Source organism: Blennius ocellaris (assembly GCF_963422515.1).
Source record: "Blennius ocellaris genome assembly, chromosome: 20".
Taxonomy (NCBI): domain Eukaryota; kingdom Metazoa; phylum Chordata; class Actinopteri; order Blenniiformes; family Blenniidae; genus Blennius; species Blennius ocellaris.
Window position 1 is genome coordinate 11,245,225 of NC_137669.1, and position 16,016 is coordinate 11,261,240.

General features: G+C 45.1%; 1 protein-coding gene across 2 annotated transcripts in view; it reads right to left on the reverse strand.

Annotated features, from left to right (window-relative positions):
- Positions 1-16,016, reverse strand: part of dync1i1a (dynein cytoplasmic 1 intermediate chain 1a) — a 46,401-nt gene that overhangs the window by 18,298 nt on the left and 12,087 nt on the right. For both annotated transcript variants that reach the window (XM_080516457.1, XM_080516458.1), the window contains 4 exons: positions 9,835-9,930; positions 7,749-7,920; positions 6,685-6,784; positions 6,443-6,568 (listed from right to left, as the gene is read on the reverse strand). In XM_080516457.1, coding sequence (XP_080372583.1) covers positions 6,443-6,568; positions 6,685-6,784; positions 7,749-7,920; positions 9,835-9,930 — 494 coding nt within the window. The remainder of the gene's footprint in view (positions 1-6,442; positions 6,569-6,684; positions 6,785-7,748; positions 7,921-9,834; positions 9,931-16,016) is intronic.

Genomic DNA, 16,016 nt, shown 5'->3' on the forward strand with positions numbered 1-16,016 from the left:
ATTAAAAATGTATTAAATCTTGTGAAGTAACATTTATCCCGAAGATGTAAGCATGACAGACCTTGTCATTTATCTTCTGGAGCACATTTTCTTCAAGTGACAGAAATGGTGAAACTGGTAGAAAACAAAGTGTTGTCATTCAATTTATAAAACCAACAATTGAATCCCTTCATTTTCTTTCCATTGAAAGCCGCCTGGGCCCTTTTGATACTATTAACACCGTCAAAAATGCAAAAGTAAACATCCAAACCACAAGAATATACAGATACAAACACAAAACATGCATGCTCTCTGCCTGCACCGCTCTCCACCCTGCATAAACACCCGTACCCCACATGAGTAATGAAAAAGAAGCTAAATCGAACCAAGAGTCCCCTCTATTCACTCCATATGTTAGTTTAACTCCTAAGCCCTATCAGTGTTCCCATCTTAAGAGGAAAATTCCCGACTAAACTCTGAATCCCCTCTTTGAAAAACCACAGGTTATGCCATCATTCTCCCTCGCGTCCTGTCAGGCTTAGTGAAAGAGCTACTGAAAATTAGCCCGACTTTGTCCCAATAATGCGCCGCGAGGCGCCTGCCAGCGGCGACTTGGCCTCCACATGAAAGTCACTCTGCCTGAATGCTGCTAATCAAACGTCACATCGGCACATATGTTTCGGAGCTAAATGCCTTTTTAAATGGACTGTGTGTAATTAGATGCTGAAATAAGATCAATTTGTCGCATGTTATAAAGGAAGTTTATGATTTCGGTTAAAAAAAAGGGGAGAATTGACTGGCCGGTTCTTAATGTACTGGCTGATTTGAAATGATGGAGAGAGGGTGATGGTTTATTCTTCCCCCCCATCAACTACACGCACACGCACACGCACACACACACACACACACACACACACACACACACACACACACACACACACACACACACACACACACACACACACACACACACACACACACACACACACACACACACACACACACAGTGCATATTCATGAAAACTGACTTCACGTTGAGATTGTCATAATTTTCCACAGTAACGTGTGCACTTTTGGTGGGCTGGAAAAAAGAAGACGATTATTGATAATGGAAGAGTTTCAGGAACTATTCAAGAAACTTCATAATTTTGAGGAACGAGTCACTCACCAAATAAAAACTTTGAGCAACTTAAACAGTGGGTTCTACTTATAAGCTGTGGACATGACAGCTAGCATCAGTTAGTAGTATTATGCTTGTCTAAGGTAGTTACTGGGATGGATGAAAGCACAAATGCACAGTCCTATCGAAGAGTGTTGATCAGATAAAGTGTGACTCACACGTTTTCCCCCTAAACGTGACACCTTGCCCTCAAATAAAGCACAGCCACGCTTCCACACTTCATACCGGTCACACGCGTGCCACATCTGTCTAAATAACACCTCCACGACCTGCGCGTGCGATTACATCTCCACATCAGCCCGGACACGAAGCCCGAGTGTGACATTTCATTTCCATGCGGCGAGCGGCCGCGTGGACGGTTCTCGTCTGGCGTGCGGCGCGAGTCAGACACCTGCTAGGACGCCTCCCGCCGGCACAGACGGAGAGGATGTGGGGAGCGACGGCTTCCGGAAGAAAAAGCAGCAGAGAATCACTTTAGTGTGTTTGGGCCCCGAGATAAGCAGTGGAAGTGGTGCACTGAGACTCTCTGGTCGGTTTCATTCCTCTCGATAATAGACACAGGGTGCGCTGTGATGAAAGATGGCACCCAGCAAGGGATTAGGCACATTTGAAGGAATGACAGAGAGAGAAAAGAAGCTGGAGGGAGGTCGAACACTCCCTCCTTTGTTGCCTCCTCTTCCCTTTCCGTCTTTCCTCGGGCAACCAACTCTTGTGGGGAGTCAACTTGGGGAGGCAGAACGCGGTCGTCGTACAGCGTGGAGAGAACACGCGGGCCTGATAGGGCGCGCTCGACATCATATCCTTCCCGAGCAGATCCACGCTCCATCTCTCGTCTCTCCGGGCTGCACCACCGCCCCCACCATCTGCCTCACCACACTCATCTGTTTTCCACTCGGCCCTTATCAGGACCAGATGGATCCGACTGTCTCGCTCTCTGGCATCTCCTCCAACCACCTTTCTCCTCCCTTTCTCCCCCTGGCTTCGCTCGTTTATGACACCCCACAGATTTTGTCACTATGCGGTTTCTGGCAAGGGGAGAGAAATACCGAGCCAGAGTCTCCATTTCAACATGGAGCGACGGTGCGAGGAGGCGGCTCCGGGACCACAAACAGGCCTTTTTCTGTCTCCTCCAGCTCCTCTTCCTTTATTCTACACATTTTGTTCGCTTGGCTCGTAGTTTCGCTTTTTTTTCTGGCCTGTGACTTTATTGGATTTGTGTTGTAAATGAAATAACGACGTAAGAAAAGGTTTTAGTCCATCCTACTTCTTTTCTGAGACTGGAACTTAAAGGGAATGTGCGAAAAGTGTTCTAGACATTTCCAATATGCTCTAAAGAGCCATCATATCACTCCAGTAATAAAACTTCAGTGGTACCTAAAGCTCTCTTTTTAAGTGATTCTAGTCATGCTACCACAGATAAATGCTATTCAAGTGTATTGGAAAAACTCCCCAAACTGAACTGTATATATTCGATAATGTAAAATTGTTTTATCCTTGATTGTTGTTGCAGTGACCCGGTGTACTCTGCCTTTAGTCGGCTCCACTAAGTTGGAAAAAGATTGATATCAAATCCTCCCCAATGCAGCCAATTTCATTTTTAAGTAAGAAAAGGCTTATTCTGTTTAACACTCCCTCACAGTCTCAACACATCGCCGAAGCTTTCTGACACAATTACATCAAACTCACACTAATACTATGAATGATGCCCCCCCCCCCCACCTTCACCTCCTCCTTAAACTCTCCTCTCTAAATTTTTTTTTCTCAACTCGACGGTTCTGGAAGTGCCAAAGGTTCGGGGATCAACGCGAGGCGGCCAGATATTAATAAAAATATGACTGAGTCCAATGGGATATGACAGTAGCGGCAGGGGTTGTTACAGGGAGGCGTGTGGTTTTGGGGGGGAGGCAGAGGGTGGGGAGGGGGTTCGGCAGGGGCTGCGAGTCAAACAGGCCCTTTAATGTGGTGTGACTTTGCCCACTTGAGAGGCTGGTGTGAAGTTACAAGATTGGACCCAACTGGGACGGGGTGATGATGGGTGCAACTGCAGCGATGAAGGGGGAAGGCACACTGGTACCAGAATCCACAGCGGGGGCAGAACCCCCCCCCCCATAACCACCACCACCAACCCCCCCTTTTCCTGAAGTGCAGACCCAACCCACACACTGATGGATCACACACACTTCCTCCATGACATTATAGATCAATGACTCCTCCAGAGGGGTCATGAAACCGCTACGGTTTCTTAAGGAGGTTGGAAATGAATCACTGCTTTGCCTTTGAATTTCAGTGCATTAGTGAAAAAAAAACAAAAAACAAAAAAACTTGAAATAGGTTACCCACATAATTAAAAAAAAAGGAAATATTTGAGACAAATCATTTGAATGTAGAAAGAAAAATCTACCAATTAAAACATATTTTTCAGACGATTAATACAGTAATTAGCACTATTCGCTCAAGATATTGTATTACTCAAATGTTATATCACAGCACTTTCATGTACAGCAGGAGAAAAGTAATAATCTCGTAAGAAGACATAATAAGACATGGAGAAACTTCTCCTGCATAATTACACAGATTAATAAAACAGCTGATATAGATTTTTTTTTCCATACTTTGTACCCATTTCTTCATTTTTGATTGGATTGATCTGAAGTTTCCACCAGCAGCATTTCAGAAACAGCAGTTTATTGAATTTGTTGCTTTGAGTAATTTAAATATGATCTGTTGACAACATATTCTGAGGCTCCATCTCATTGGCCAAACAGCTGAACAGTGCATGGAAACAAAATGTACTGCAGATCTTTCCTGATGGGAATACGTTGATATAACGATGACGATAAATGAAAAAAAAAAAAAATCCTGTTTCGCAAGATATTAGTGTAGAAACCAGCTCTTTACTGGACATAACCACCCATTCTATGTTTTATCTGTTATTTCTTGACACATCGCCAAGAGTTTCTAAAATTAGAAAGAAAGAAATACATTGATGAGTTTCTATTTTGCTTCAAAATCACAAACACTTCCACACAGACAAGAATTGTAAAAGCCTGACCTCAAGGAAACCCCATCTGAAAAATGAAGCTTTCTGTAAGCCTTAACCTTATACAAGAAAGACCAACCTCAACCACAAACCATAACCCACCGATACCAACCCACGCCGTCATTCTTTTGTATCCTACACACACCGACACATGCAGCAGTCTACCTATCCATCCTCCAGACCGAAAGAGAAATAAAGCTTCTGTGGGCAAATGTGGAAAAACATTAAAAAAATTGCAAAAGCAGCGTTGAGCCTGTGTGTGCCGGCCCAGTGAAGAAGGCATGAGCTCTGCATGTACAGCAAATAGCAAATGTGTGCGATTACAAGCGCAGGGAGCGAGCATGTGGCCGTTCTCACCATTACTAAACGGGAGGTGGAATTTGAAAAGAGGAAGCAGAGGAGGAGAGGGGGGGGGGGGGGGGGGCTTGTGGTTTTCAGGGGGTTAAATGGCAGAACATGCTCGCGCATTAAAAGCCATCTGATCGGCAGCTAACTCGAGATGCAACTCTGTTTGCAAAAGGCAACGCGGACAGAAAAGAGAGCAAGGAAAAGGAAAAAAAGAAAAGAAAAAAAACAGCAGTCGCCTTACTTTTCCTCTGCTCTCTGCTTTCCTCTAACCACTTCCTTTCATCCCAATCCAACAGCGACAGGACGAGTCGGACCTGATGCTGCATTACTCCTCACTTTCCTCCTCTTTATCTCCACTTTATCCCCAACAGTTCGTCCTTGTTCTTCCGCTGCCAACTCTGCCGGCCTTTCATGTTTGTCCCTCTGTTTTTTCCTGTCATTCGCTTCTCGCTCTCCCCTCATGAAAAATAGACCGTGGCACAGCCCCAGGCCGCACAGCCTCACCGACTAACACGGGGTGTGGGGGCACCAGAAACTTTCTGTTCGCTCTCACTCACTTTTCCTTTCTCCATCAGCATCACTTCATATAAAGCCGATCCTTCCAAATCCCAGAATGTAGACAAGTTGTCAGTGTTTAGAGAAGCGGTTTGTACACGTCTCATACAGATCAAGAGTTCCCAATATTTCAGGGAAGGCGCTCTGCATTTCTCCTTCCACATAGTTTACCTCTGTTGCACACTTCAGCAGCGGATCGCCCTCCTTTTCGAAATGCGGCGCATTTTACCCGGCTGCTTGCACAAATGCTCGTGTTTCCAAAACGCCTACAACTCAACGCTGACAGGTCACGTGCTCGGAAACCACACTGTTAATAAAGTCAGATACACTGGACGGATTTCGTATGGGAACCCGCATGGAAACTCTTCAGAAAGCCTTCAGCTACGCGACGCGGCGCTGTAATCGATCTGTGCGACCGCATGAATTTCAGCAGTAGCATAAAATATGGCACAGTTGAAAAAAAAAAAAAAAAAAAAGACTGCTTCAAAAAGCTATTATGGAGCTGGACTTCACTTCTTATCGAAACATTTGCACACAGCATGCGGCGTGGAGGACTGCGGGGTTCTGTGGTTATCGTTCCATGTAGGACTGAACAGTGAACATGAGAGTCCATGTGTGCTTTTCTAACTGTACAATTCCAAACTATGCATATCGATTATGACGCCGTTTGAGACGGATGATAAGTCATCAATTATAAGAGAACGGCACTAATGACGTTAAATGGAGCGTCACACTGGGTGGGCTCGCATGCACGCGGCGTTGGATTAGGAAGTGGTTAGGCCACATCGCTTTACGACTGAGGCGTCTCGAACTGGCTTTCCCTGTGTTGTGGGAGTTGTGAAGGTCGTCACACCCAATCCTCCTTTCGTCCCTCGCCGCTTTTGCGTGGTGTCATTTTTCTACGTTCAGCAAACTCAAAAGAGATTCACAGTTTCCCTGTCGGGAAAAGTTTGATTAAGGAGAAAATGCAGACATGGAATTATGATGACGGGAAAAGGAAGATTATCTGTTCCTTCCTACAAGATGAGCTTCTTGCTCAAGTTATCCGTATGTGCATTTCAGAATTCATTTCTGCAGTGTTCTGACTTCCATCGAGGCTCATTTATGCTCTACAGACCAATACGGACACACATTCATCCATCCGTCTGCACTCTGTGTTCTTCATGCACATTTTTCTGTCCATCCCAAATGTTGCATTACCGCCGGGAGTCACTGGGGCAGTGCCGAGATTAGAAGCACAGAAAGTTTTCAAAGGGCAGATTTGTCTTAATATCATATCAGTGCTACCTTCTCATCATGGTAGATGTTTTTGTTTTTAGCATATTTTTTTTTGAAGATACCTGACAGTGGAAGATGTACTCTGGCGTGGCCTTCTTAAACTTGATGTTCCACACGAGGGCAACGCCATCCGGTTCGTGGGGAGCGTCTTCATTGTTATTATAGGACGCGACGAGCAATTCAGGATACTGCACAGCAAACAGACACATAGATTAAACTCCTTTTTTTTTTTTTTGCTTTAGTCACTTTATGGGAAAATTATTTTCTGACGTGAAAAAGTGGTGCAGAGAGGAGCAGGCCTCACCTGAGGAGACCAGTCCAGACAGGTGATGACGCGGTGTTTGGACCAGTGCTCGTCGTAGAACAGCCTGCTGAAGGACAAGCTGGAGCCGCTGCCAGAGTCCCTGGAAGCAGAGGTAAAGGTCAAAGGTACGGTAATGTCTTCTACTAACTACATCACCCAAAAAAAGTATTTATTGTGGCAGCTGTGACTTAGTTGGGAGAGTATGTGGAAAAATGAAAAAAATCTGACAATACCTTTACTTGTAATCTATAACTTTAGTAAAATTAAGTTTAAAAAAAAAAAAGAAGAAAAAATGCCTCTAAAAACCGCTAGCATACCATTTTGTAAAAGTAATGACAGTGAAAGAGCTGCTTGGCTGGCACGTCGTCTTGGTGAGTCAGTCGTTTTCAGCCACCAAAGAGCACGTTCCTCGTGGTCAAACTGGATCCGACGCAGATTGTTTTGTCATTGAAACAACGTGTACCACCACAGCTCTGTGTTTGTTTAAGCTGTCAGCTCTGCGAGGGCAGACTTACCATATCTCAAGTTGTAAGAAGTCTCCTACTAGAGCGCTAATTACCACAAATTATGTGCCGGAGAGTGAGTGAATGATATCAACATGGTCCGTAATAGTTCGAGGCTTCATAAATAACAAAAGGAAGTGAAATGTAGGTTAAGTTGTGACACTTCAAAAGGAATAAACTGAGAAGAAAAAGAGGACTGATGCTAAGAGCCGGTTTTAGACATAATCTCTATTTGACCACAGGCCTCGTGCTCCTCTGTGGCTTCAGTGGTCAAAGTTCAAGTGAGTCAGTAAAGGCAGCATTTTTCTATAATAGCAGAGCAGTATACTAAAACAGCTCTGCAGTTCTGTCTCCTACATCCTCCACCAAGACTCCATGAGGACCAAACCATTCGGATGGTAAGACGGCCCTCTTTCTGTTATGATGGTTGTTGGCTCACGGGTATCTATTTTTTAACCCTTGCAGTGTGTGACAGCACCCTAGAGACATGAACTCTGATCAACAAGGGAGTGGGGTGTCCCCGCTTGAAAACACGGACTCTCGCGCCTCCGCCCGGCTCACCCTTCTTTGTCCTCGAGGTCTCGGCCGCTGTAGTCAAAGAAGATGTCTCCGTCTTCAGCCAGAGCTCTCTCCATCACCCGGATGCTGCAATCGAAGAAACTCTGAAACTCAGAGGAGTGGAGGATCTGTTGCCTCTCCTCCTCAGTCAGCTCCCGCAGCACCGGAAACGAGCCTGTTGGAGGAAACGCCGAGACTCAAAACTCAATATGAGATCAATACGCGCTGCGAGCTGACTTTCTGTATTGCTGCCATATGATGTTCGGCACACAGTGTTCAGACATTGCCTCATCTCCTGTGGAACAGCAGCTACTTTCACTAAAAGAAATACAGAAATACAGATAATGTCTTATTTTCCAAGTTCTAAACTATGCAAAGTGGACCCACGGCTGGATGAGACTGGAGGGCCAGTGTCGGCCTGCTGGCCACATGTTTGACACCCATGGTTTATCTCAACAGGGTGGAGTCTGTCTGAGGTTACAGGAAAAGGCCAAGCGATCTCATCAACCTCATGACCGCAGAAGATCTGCGGTTGTTTTCTTTTCTTTTTTTTCTTTTGAGATGTTTGGGAAAAACCTCCCTTTAGAGTTTCTTCGAACACTTGGAACGTACTGAGAAGAAATAATGCTGTTTGTAGGAGAGAGGATCAGGAAGGGCTGAGCTTTCTTCTGCTCAGTCACTTCAGATGTATCTTTCTAAAGCATGAACCTTTGAAACTGTTCTAGTTTATACAATCGATTTGGCTTCTAGCAATTTCGTTAGATTCACAAAGTCACCCACCATAAATCTGATTATAGAGATAGATATGGGAGGTGGAGCAAGCGACTGTGGGAATGATGCAGCAATATTGATATTGGGGCTCTGAGTCAGTAGGTTTCATTAATGTGGTATTTGCACGATTCACTCGACTGCTGAGTCAGCAAAGCATTACACTTAACATCCGTGTGTGTGTGACAATAAACTATATCTGAGGTGTATTTGCAGTGACTTATAAAATCACGCATTCCGATAATGAAGGTATGAAGCCGGAACGTGAGCGTTGATTCGTTGGTATTATATGCCCTGCTGACATTTGCAAACCTGTGTTACTGTCCCGTCCTCAACTACTGTGGAAAAGCACAACGTGCACTTCTGACAACACATTAACATTCTCTTCATCTCTATCAAAACCAGAATCGCATCCAGGACATAATAAACTACAAACAGTCCCTAATGCATCTTTTCTAGTAAAATCCGACAGCAACTTCATAAACAAGAGAAAAACAAAGGGCTCTGAGCGACCCGCCTCCCTTTGAAAGTAATGGCTGCACAGCACGCCGTCCAGTTTTTGAAGTCACTGTCCCCAAGCGCACATGCCATTTTATGCACGCGAGCGTGCGCAGACACACGTGCGTCGACCTTTACCCCGGCTGTTGACTTTGATCCCCCACATCCCCTTTGTGTTTCCTACGGCTTGTCAGAAGGAGAGCCAGTGAATCGAGTGGCAGAGATCAAAGGCCAGACCTTCTAATAGGCCAGGATGGAGAGGAGACGGATGACTGTGTGCATTTATGAGTGCGTGCATGTCTACGTGTGTGTGTGTGTGAGTGTGTGTGTGTGTGTGTGTGTGTGTGTGTGTGTGGGTGTGTGTGTGTTTGACTCACACTCGCTGCAGTCACGGATGCTCATGTTCATTAATGTGACTACATCTATCAATCATGAAGTTTAACCCTGCAAAAATACTTTTAATAATTTTTTTTATCCTTCCACGCATGCACGCACACACGCACACACACACACGCACACACACACAAAATTCCTCTTCACTCAAAGGCAAAGGGTCAAGTGACAGGTTTTTAATCAGTGTTGACCTCACATGCCACTGACCTTGCAAGCTTTACCCGCTTTAACCCCACTGTAACCCACCCCCTCTCTCCCATCTGATACACCCACTGACGGGCAAAGGGTGTAACGCATTAGTGTCCGTGTTTCGTGACATGTTTCATCACCAGCAACGTTTGAGAAGGAACGCGTGTAAAGAAAGAGAACTTGCGTGTTTGCATAACTGCAACATAGACAAAGCAGGAATAATTTCACTTCACGACTTTACCTTCTTTGGGCTCCCTGTTCTCGTCTTCATCCTGCTGCTCCGACTCGGGGCCCTGCTTCGCCTCCATCATCTCTTCATCCTCATCTTCCTCCTCAACTGAAAGAGTAAAAAAAAAAAAAAAAAAAAGGAAGAGAGAGAGAGAGAGAGAAAGAGAGCGCATTCATGTTAATCAACAGCTGTTCCAATTTTCCTCGACCTCCCGCTGTGAGCAACCTCCCCCTCGTTCTTACCAAAATAATCATTCCCAGACATGCACCGGTACACCTGACATACTAACATCAGTCCAAATGGGTCTCATTTACAAACACACGCACACGCAGTAGTGTGGATCTCAGGAAAAAATAAAACAATCGTAACTTGAGCATTCTTTCTGCAAGATTCCTATTCTAGTTTAAAAAAAACACAATGTTTTGGGAAAGGGGAGTCTGTGATAATCTCTCACATACATGTATGCACACACACACACACACACACACACACACACACACACACACACACACACACACACACACACACACACACACACACACACGCACACACAGTGAGCAGAAAATGTAAAACTTGTGAGCGCGCTCCTCTTGTCTCACCTTTGACCCCAAGAAAAAAAAATGCCCTGTGATGTGTGTAAAGGGGATTCCCTCCGTATTCACTCCAATCAGACTCACAATTATGCCTCGCTCTTTAGGATCCAGTCAGTGTGTGTGTGTGTGTGTGTGTGTTTTGGGGTTCAAGCATGAAGGGTTACTGTCAACACAGCCACCTGCTTGTCAGCTACTGCCCCGGCGGCCCTCGGGGTGTGTGTTGGTAACCCTCACCAACCTCTCCTCCTCTCTTTGCGACGCTCCCTCCCTCTGACACACTGATGCTGAGAGTCGGGGGGCCCCTCTCTCTGAAGACCTCTTAACACCCTGACATCTCGGCCAGACACCTGTGGTCTGCTAACACACACACACACACACACACATACATACAATCTGTCTTTCTCTGCCTCACACACACACACACTCACACACACATACACACACACAGGCCCGGGGCCCTCGCCTGCAGTGCCAGGGGTGGCGAGGGGTTAACTGGCAGGGTCAGGCCGACAACAGTTGCACAGTCCAGTGGGAGGAAGTGACTACATCACAGCCTCTGACATGTCATGTCTCTCTCTCACTCACACACACAAACACACGTTGGGGTGTGTTTAACTCAGCTGGAGTATGGCCCGGGGCGCTGTTAAAACCACTCTCCGACGGGCCGCTCCCGCACCGGATGAACTGTCCATTTAGCACGTTAAGCTTTTCCATGAACTCGCCGCAGTTATTTAAACAGGTTTTGATATTATTGACGAATTTTAATTCAATTTCACTTTGACTATGTTAAACCTCTCGGCAGTTTCCTTCCCTTTGTCTTCCATTTTTAGAGCGAGACTTCAGAGCAAGCCTTTTTTTGACGTATGACTTTCATTTCACGTATGATAAATGACTGAAGCCGAATCAAATGCACGGCGGTGAGGTTGCGTCCAAGTCGGTGGTTTGCAGTCAGATTGACCCTCCAGTATGAAGGAGGCGACAAGACGAGCTCACCAAACACACAGGCGCACCATTCCTCCAGGTCCTTCACCCCCATACAACGGTGGTCATTAATCTGCAAAATGTCTGTTTATAAATAAGAAAACAGGACGGATAGGGTACGCACAACTCCTATTTGACTCTATTTTCATGACCTAACGTGACCGGTCTGGCGGTTGGAATGTGCGGTGATGGGAGGAGCATGAGGAGCAGAGAGAGAGAGAGAGAGAAAGAGAGAGAGAGCGAGAGAGAGACCACATCGAGGAGCGGTCAAACTCTCAACCACAGGACTCTGGAGCAAGGCAGCGTGATTCATGACCTATGGGTTACCTCACTGAGGTAAAGACGGTCCAATTCCGGCATGAAGATACTGCTGATGTCTTTGCCAAAATCCATGCATCAAGTTGTTCTGTCACAGTCCAGCACCGAAAATATCTCCAGTATTTCCTTTGAATGGAAACTTTCCACTCAGTGCTCAGAGTAAGGTAAATATTATATAGTGGAGAGTAGAACAATTCGATAAGGAGCTTTATGTCAGAATATTCATGAAAATATGCTGGGAAAAAAAAGAAAAAGAAAGAAGAAATGGGGAAAGGAAATCAAGAGAGACAATCTGTCACAGTGTGAGTGTGTCTCTCTGCTACCCTGCAAGTATCTGCACACTTTCTCGTCTCCACCTCATTCCAGTCACGGGATGCTTTCTCTTTCCACCTGCCGCTTAATACCTCTCCACGCCGCAGGACAGCCAGTTAACTGGTCTCCTCCCCTTCGCCACAGACAGGGGGTCAGCCTTGATGAAACTCCGCTTGGGGGCTCCCGTTTTGGCCGGCTCCACACCCGGGGTAATGATATCCTCAGTAACCCAGGGCCACCGCATCTGGCTGCCTCAATCTTCTCCCGGCTGCTTTACTCATGCTGTCCGGGCCCAGTCAATTCAGAACGGCCCAGCGGGTACGCAGACACTCACATTCGGAGCGCGGGGCTACACAGTGCAGCGGCACACACACATAGATGTGTTAAAAGTGTTTGTGAATGCAGATGCACACACGCAAGCAGGTATGCGCCGTGCCAAATGTGCAAAGCTGTCATTGTGGGAACAAACAGAAAAGTAGGAAGCATCGGAGCTCAAGTGTTCAGTTTCTTTGTCGGTGTAATTTTAAATTCACAAACGCGTTCAGTAACATGGTGCTCACGGTTGTGTGGCACCGAAATGTCACATATCACTGCACCGAAGTGATTTTGACACTAAAGGTTGTACATGTGTCACACCGATGCTTGGCGTGGGCAAAGTAAAAACACTCACATGGCATTCGCAGCATATTTGATCAAACATACTAAATGTTTTAATTGTGCATAAATTTGTAGGCTTCCGACTGATTCTTCTTTTCGCTGTTGATTAAAGTGATGAGCGAAAAAAAACTCCACGGCAGCTTCTCAGAGCCTCTGATCACATAAATTGCAGAGTAGTGTCCATCCAATAAACAAATATTCAGCACAAACACGACAGTGATTCTTCATCTCTTTTCGGAAATTTCTGTATATTTATATAAATTTTTCTTAAATTGAGTTAAAAAAAAGATTGGAAATATTTTTTATAACTAACGATAGTGTTATATGACGTCCCATCATATGAGAAATAAAATGAATGAGTCTGAGTAATATTTGTAATGACAAATATAATTCTAATTATATAATTAAAATATTATGTTTTTATTGTCGTCTTCATAGAAAACTCAACAAATAGAATTTACTAAAAAAATTTTATGGCATCTATTGAGACTTTTTTTCTTCAACCAATCCACAGCTCTTTGAGGAAACATGAACTGCAATGCGTTAGCTGATAAATACCATTCAACTCATTTCAATATTGAAATTAATTAATGTTTTATTATCATGGTTTCAGTGCCACAGGCCCGACAGCCACGGTTCACAGCGGCATCACTTTTTTCGGGCCGACACATGATAGAAGTTGTTCAGGTGAGACTAACGGCCTGATCTGCTTCTTGAATATAACAAACGCAGTCTTAATGAAGGCCGGTCTACTGCTGAGCGTTTCATTAGCTTGAACATGCTGTATTACTTCACAGTAGGCGCCTACTATCGAGCATGTGGAGGAAAAAATACTAACTGACAGCATGTGAAAAGATACTGACATCACATGAAACATATCCAGTGTCTGCTGCTCCACAACGAAGCGGTGCGTCACGGCAACAAGCGTGTGTTGTGTTTGGCGAGGAACCAAAGTGTCGCCTCGCCCTTTCATTGTGAACACGACGTGGAAACGCACGCGCCGTGCGACGCGGCGACCGGCACAGATATCAGACATTGGGTGTTTGTGCAGAGAGGGAGGACGAGGCCGGGCCTCGGGTTTGTCATCAGCTTCGTTACGGAGGCAGAGCTGCGGCGCGACGGACGCGACTGAGAAACTGAGTCACACACACAGAAGTTGACAGAGCTCATAAGTTTTGGGGGAGCCTCATTGTGTTAATCACAAAGGAAGACAGATATTGATATGAGGGAGAGGAGGCGGCGGATGTAGGGGGACGGACACAAAAGAGAGATTTGGGGAGGGGAGGGGGGGGGGATCCCACGCACTGGGAATAACCCAGCATCGTTATATCCACACATTCAGATGTGTACACACACACACACACACACACACACATAGTTTGCAGGGGCTCTGCGGGGCTGGATGTTGAGACGACCACAACACAAGCACTGTGCAGAAGAGTCGGAGGAGGTCAACATGACTTGAAAGGCTCCTCTAATGTGGCCGCGGCACGCACACTTCAAATATTCGCCTTATATCGTTAAAGAAAGGCAATATTCACATCCCTGCATCGACTACAACTGTCCCGAAGGCGGGGAAATTACTCAACGTTTGTACCTCTTACCTCCGGTTATTAACCACAGGTAATGGAATCCTTGTTATTTGAAAACCCACCCCATAAAAAACTAAAAACTAAACAAAACCTAATATCGGGCCACAAGGATTGTACATGTGCGGAATAAAGTTTTAAATGAAATGATGCATTCCTAAAAGCAAAGTGAGCTGCAGGAAACTTCTCAGGACACTCATGTCATTTTCACATTTTTGTTCCAAGGTTGGCAAACTTTGGCTCATCACAAAGCATCTTCACAGCTTGTGACTCATGCAACCAAGTAAACAAAACCATGTAGTTAATCAACCATTTTTTTTTTTTTTTTTTTTATTGAACACGCTCGTTATACACATTAGATTTACAATATATTTCCTAAACAAAGCCACAGTGTCATGTCAACTTCAGTAAACACTTTATCCTCAGCTTGCACCTCTGCTGAAATTCAGCCACATAATAAATCATTTTCCTGAGTCCCGGTCATATAGAATCTAGAATTGAGTTAAAATTAACCCCTAGACTGGATTTTGCTAGTTTAGAGTGATCTAAAAACTCTAACAGGTTTTTTTTTCTTTATGTTCGAAGTTCAAACTGTGAACAATCTAGAGAGACTTGCCAAAGTGTAAAGAAAATACAAGCAGGACAACCTCAACCACAAGAAAAATCATTTACTGTGTACAAAGATCATGCGGTGAACATTGAGTGAGTTCTTGTAAAAACATCCCTTAAATAAAGGGTCTAATAAATTTTTTTTAATTTTTAAGTAAAATGCAAAAAGAAAACAGGCCGACTTTAAGAATCCACTCGGCCCAGTATATTAATTTTACTCAATCTTTTTTTGCCTTTCCATTTATCTTAATAGAAAATATATTTTAAAATTCATCATGGTTCATCAAGTCATGATTGCCACAGTAGGGGTAAAAAAAAGTATTCCCCGCATACCCGCATATTAGCAGCAGGACCTGATGGGAAAGTGGTAAAGCTAAAACCCGCAGCATGATTCAGATTAATTCATCTCTTCACGACACTTCCTCAAACGCCGTGCGTCTATGTGTGTGTGTGTGTGTGTGTGTGTGTGTGTAGCCAGTTCTCCACTGTATGCACACATGCATGCACACACATAATCTGCTTTCATTAAGGCAGCCCATACAGGCCTTTAGGGGTCTGCGGCCAGCTTTGCTGTGTGCTGTGGGTTGTAAGAGTCTCTCCCTCTACTTCATTCTCTCTCTCTCTCTCTCTCTCTCTCTGTCTCCATCCCCCCCCCCCCTTCCCACCCCCCTTCTTTCTAGCAGTGCCACCCAGGCTTGGCCCCAGCCCAGACCCACATCTTTAAAAACGAGCCATCATGCCATGCCATGCCATGCTCCGAGCCCCACCGCAGGGCCCTGATTAAAACCCATGACTTCAAACTTTCCAAACTGTCAAAAGCCCAGTCAGAGAGCCGCGGAGAAAGAAAGCGTCTTTGCATAAAATCGCCTCGATTCCCAACCCCGTCACCTGAGTTGGTGTTCGTGTCACTCGGAAGCAGGGCCGTCTGATCTGTGTGTGGCTCCCGCGATGCCCATGGATGGCCTGCGTTTACAAATAATCGAAAACTGTGTTTCATTGCATTTAATTTTTTTTTAATGAGCAGCCATTTTTTTCCCTTATAAATCTCTCTGAAAGTTTGATCTGAAATAGAGTAAAATAACCACAGCACCTCAGCAACGCTCAGACACAAAACGACAACCTGTGAATCTAAAAT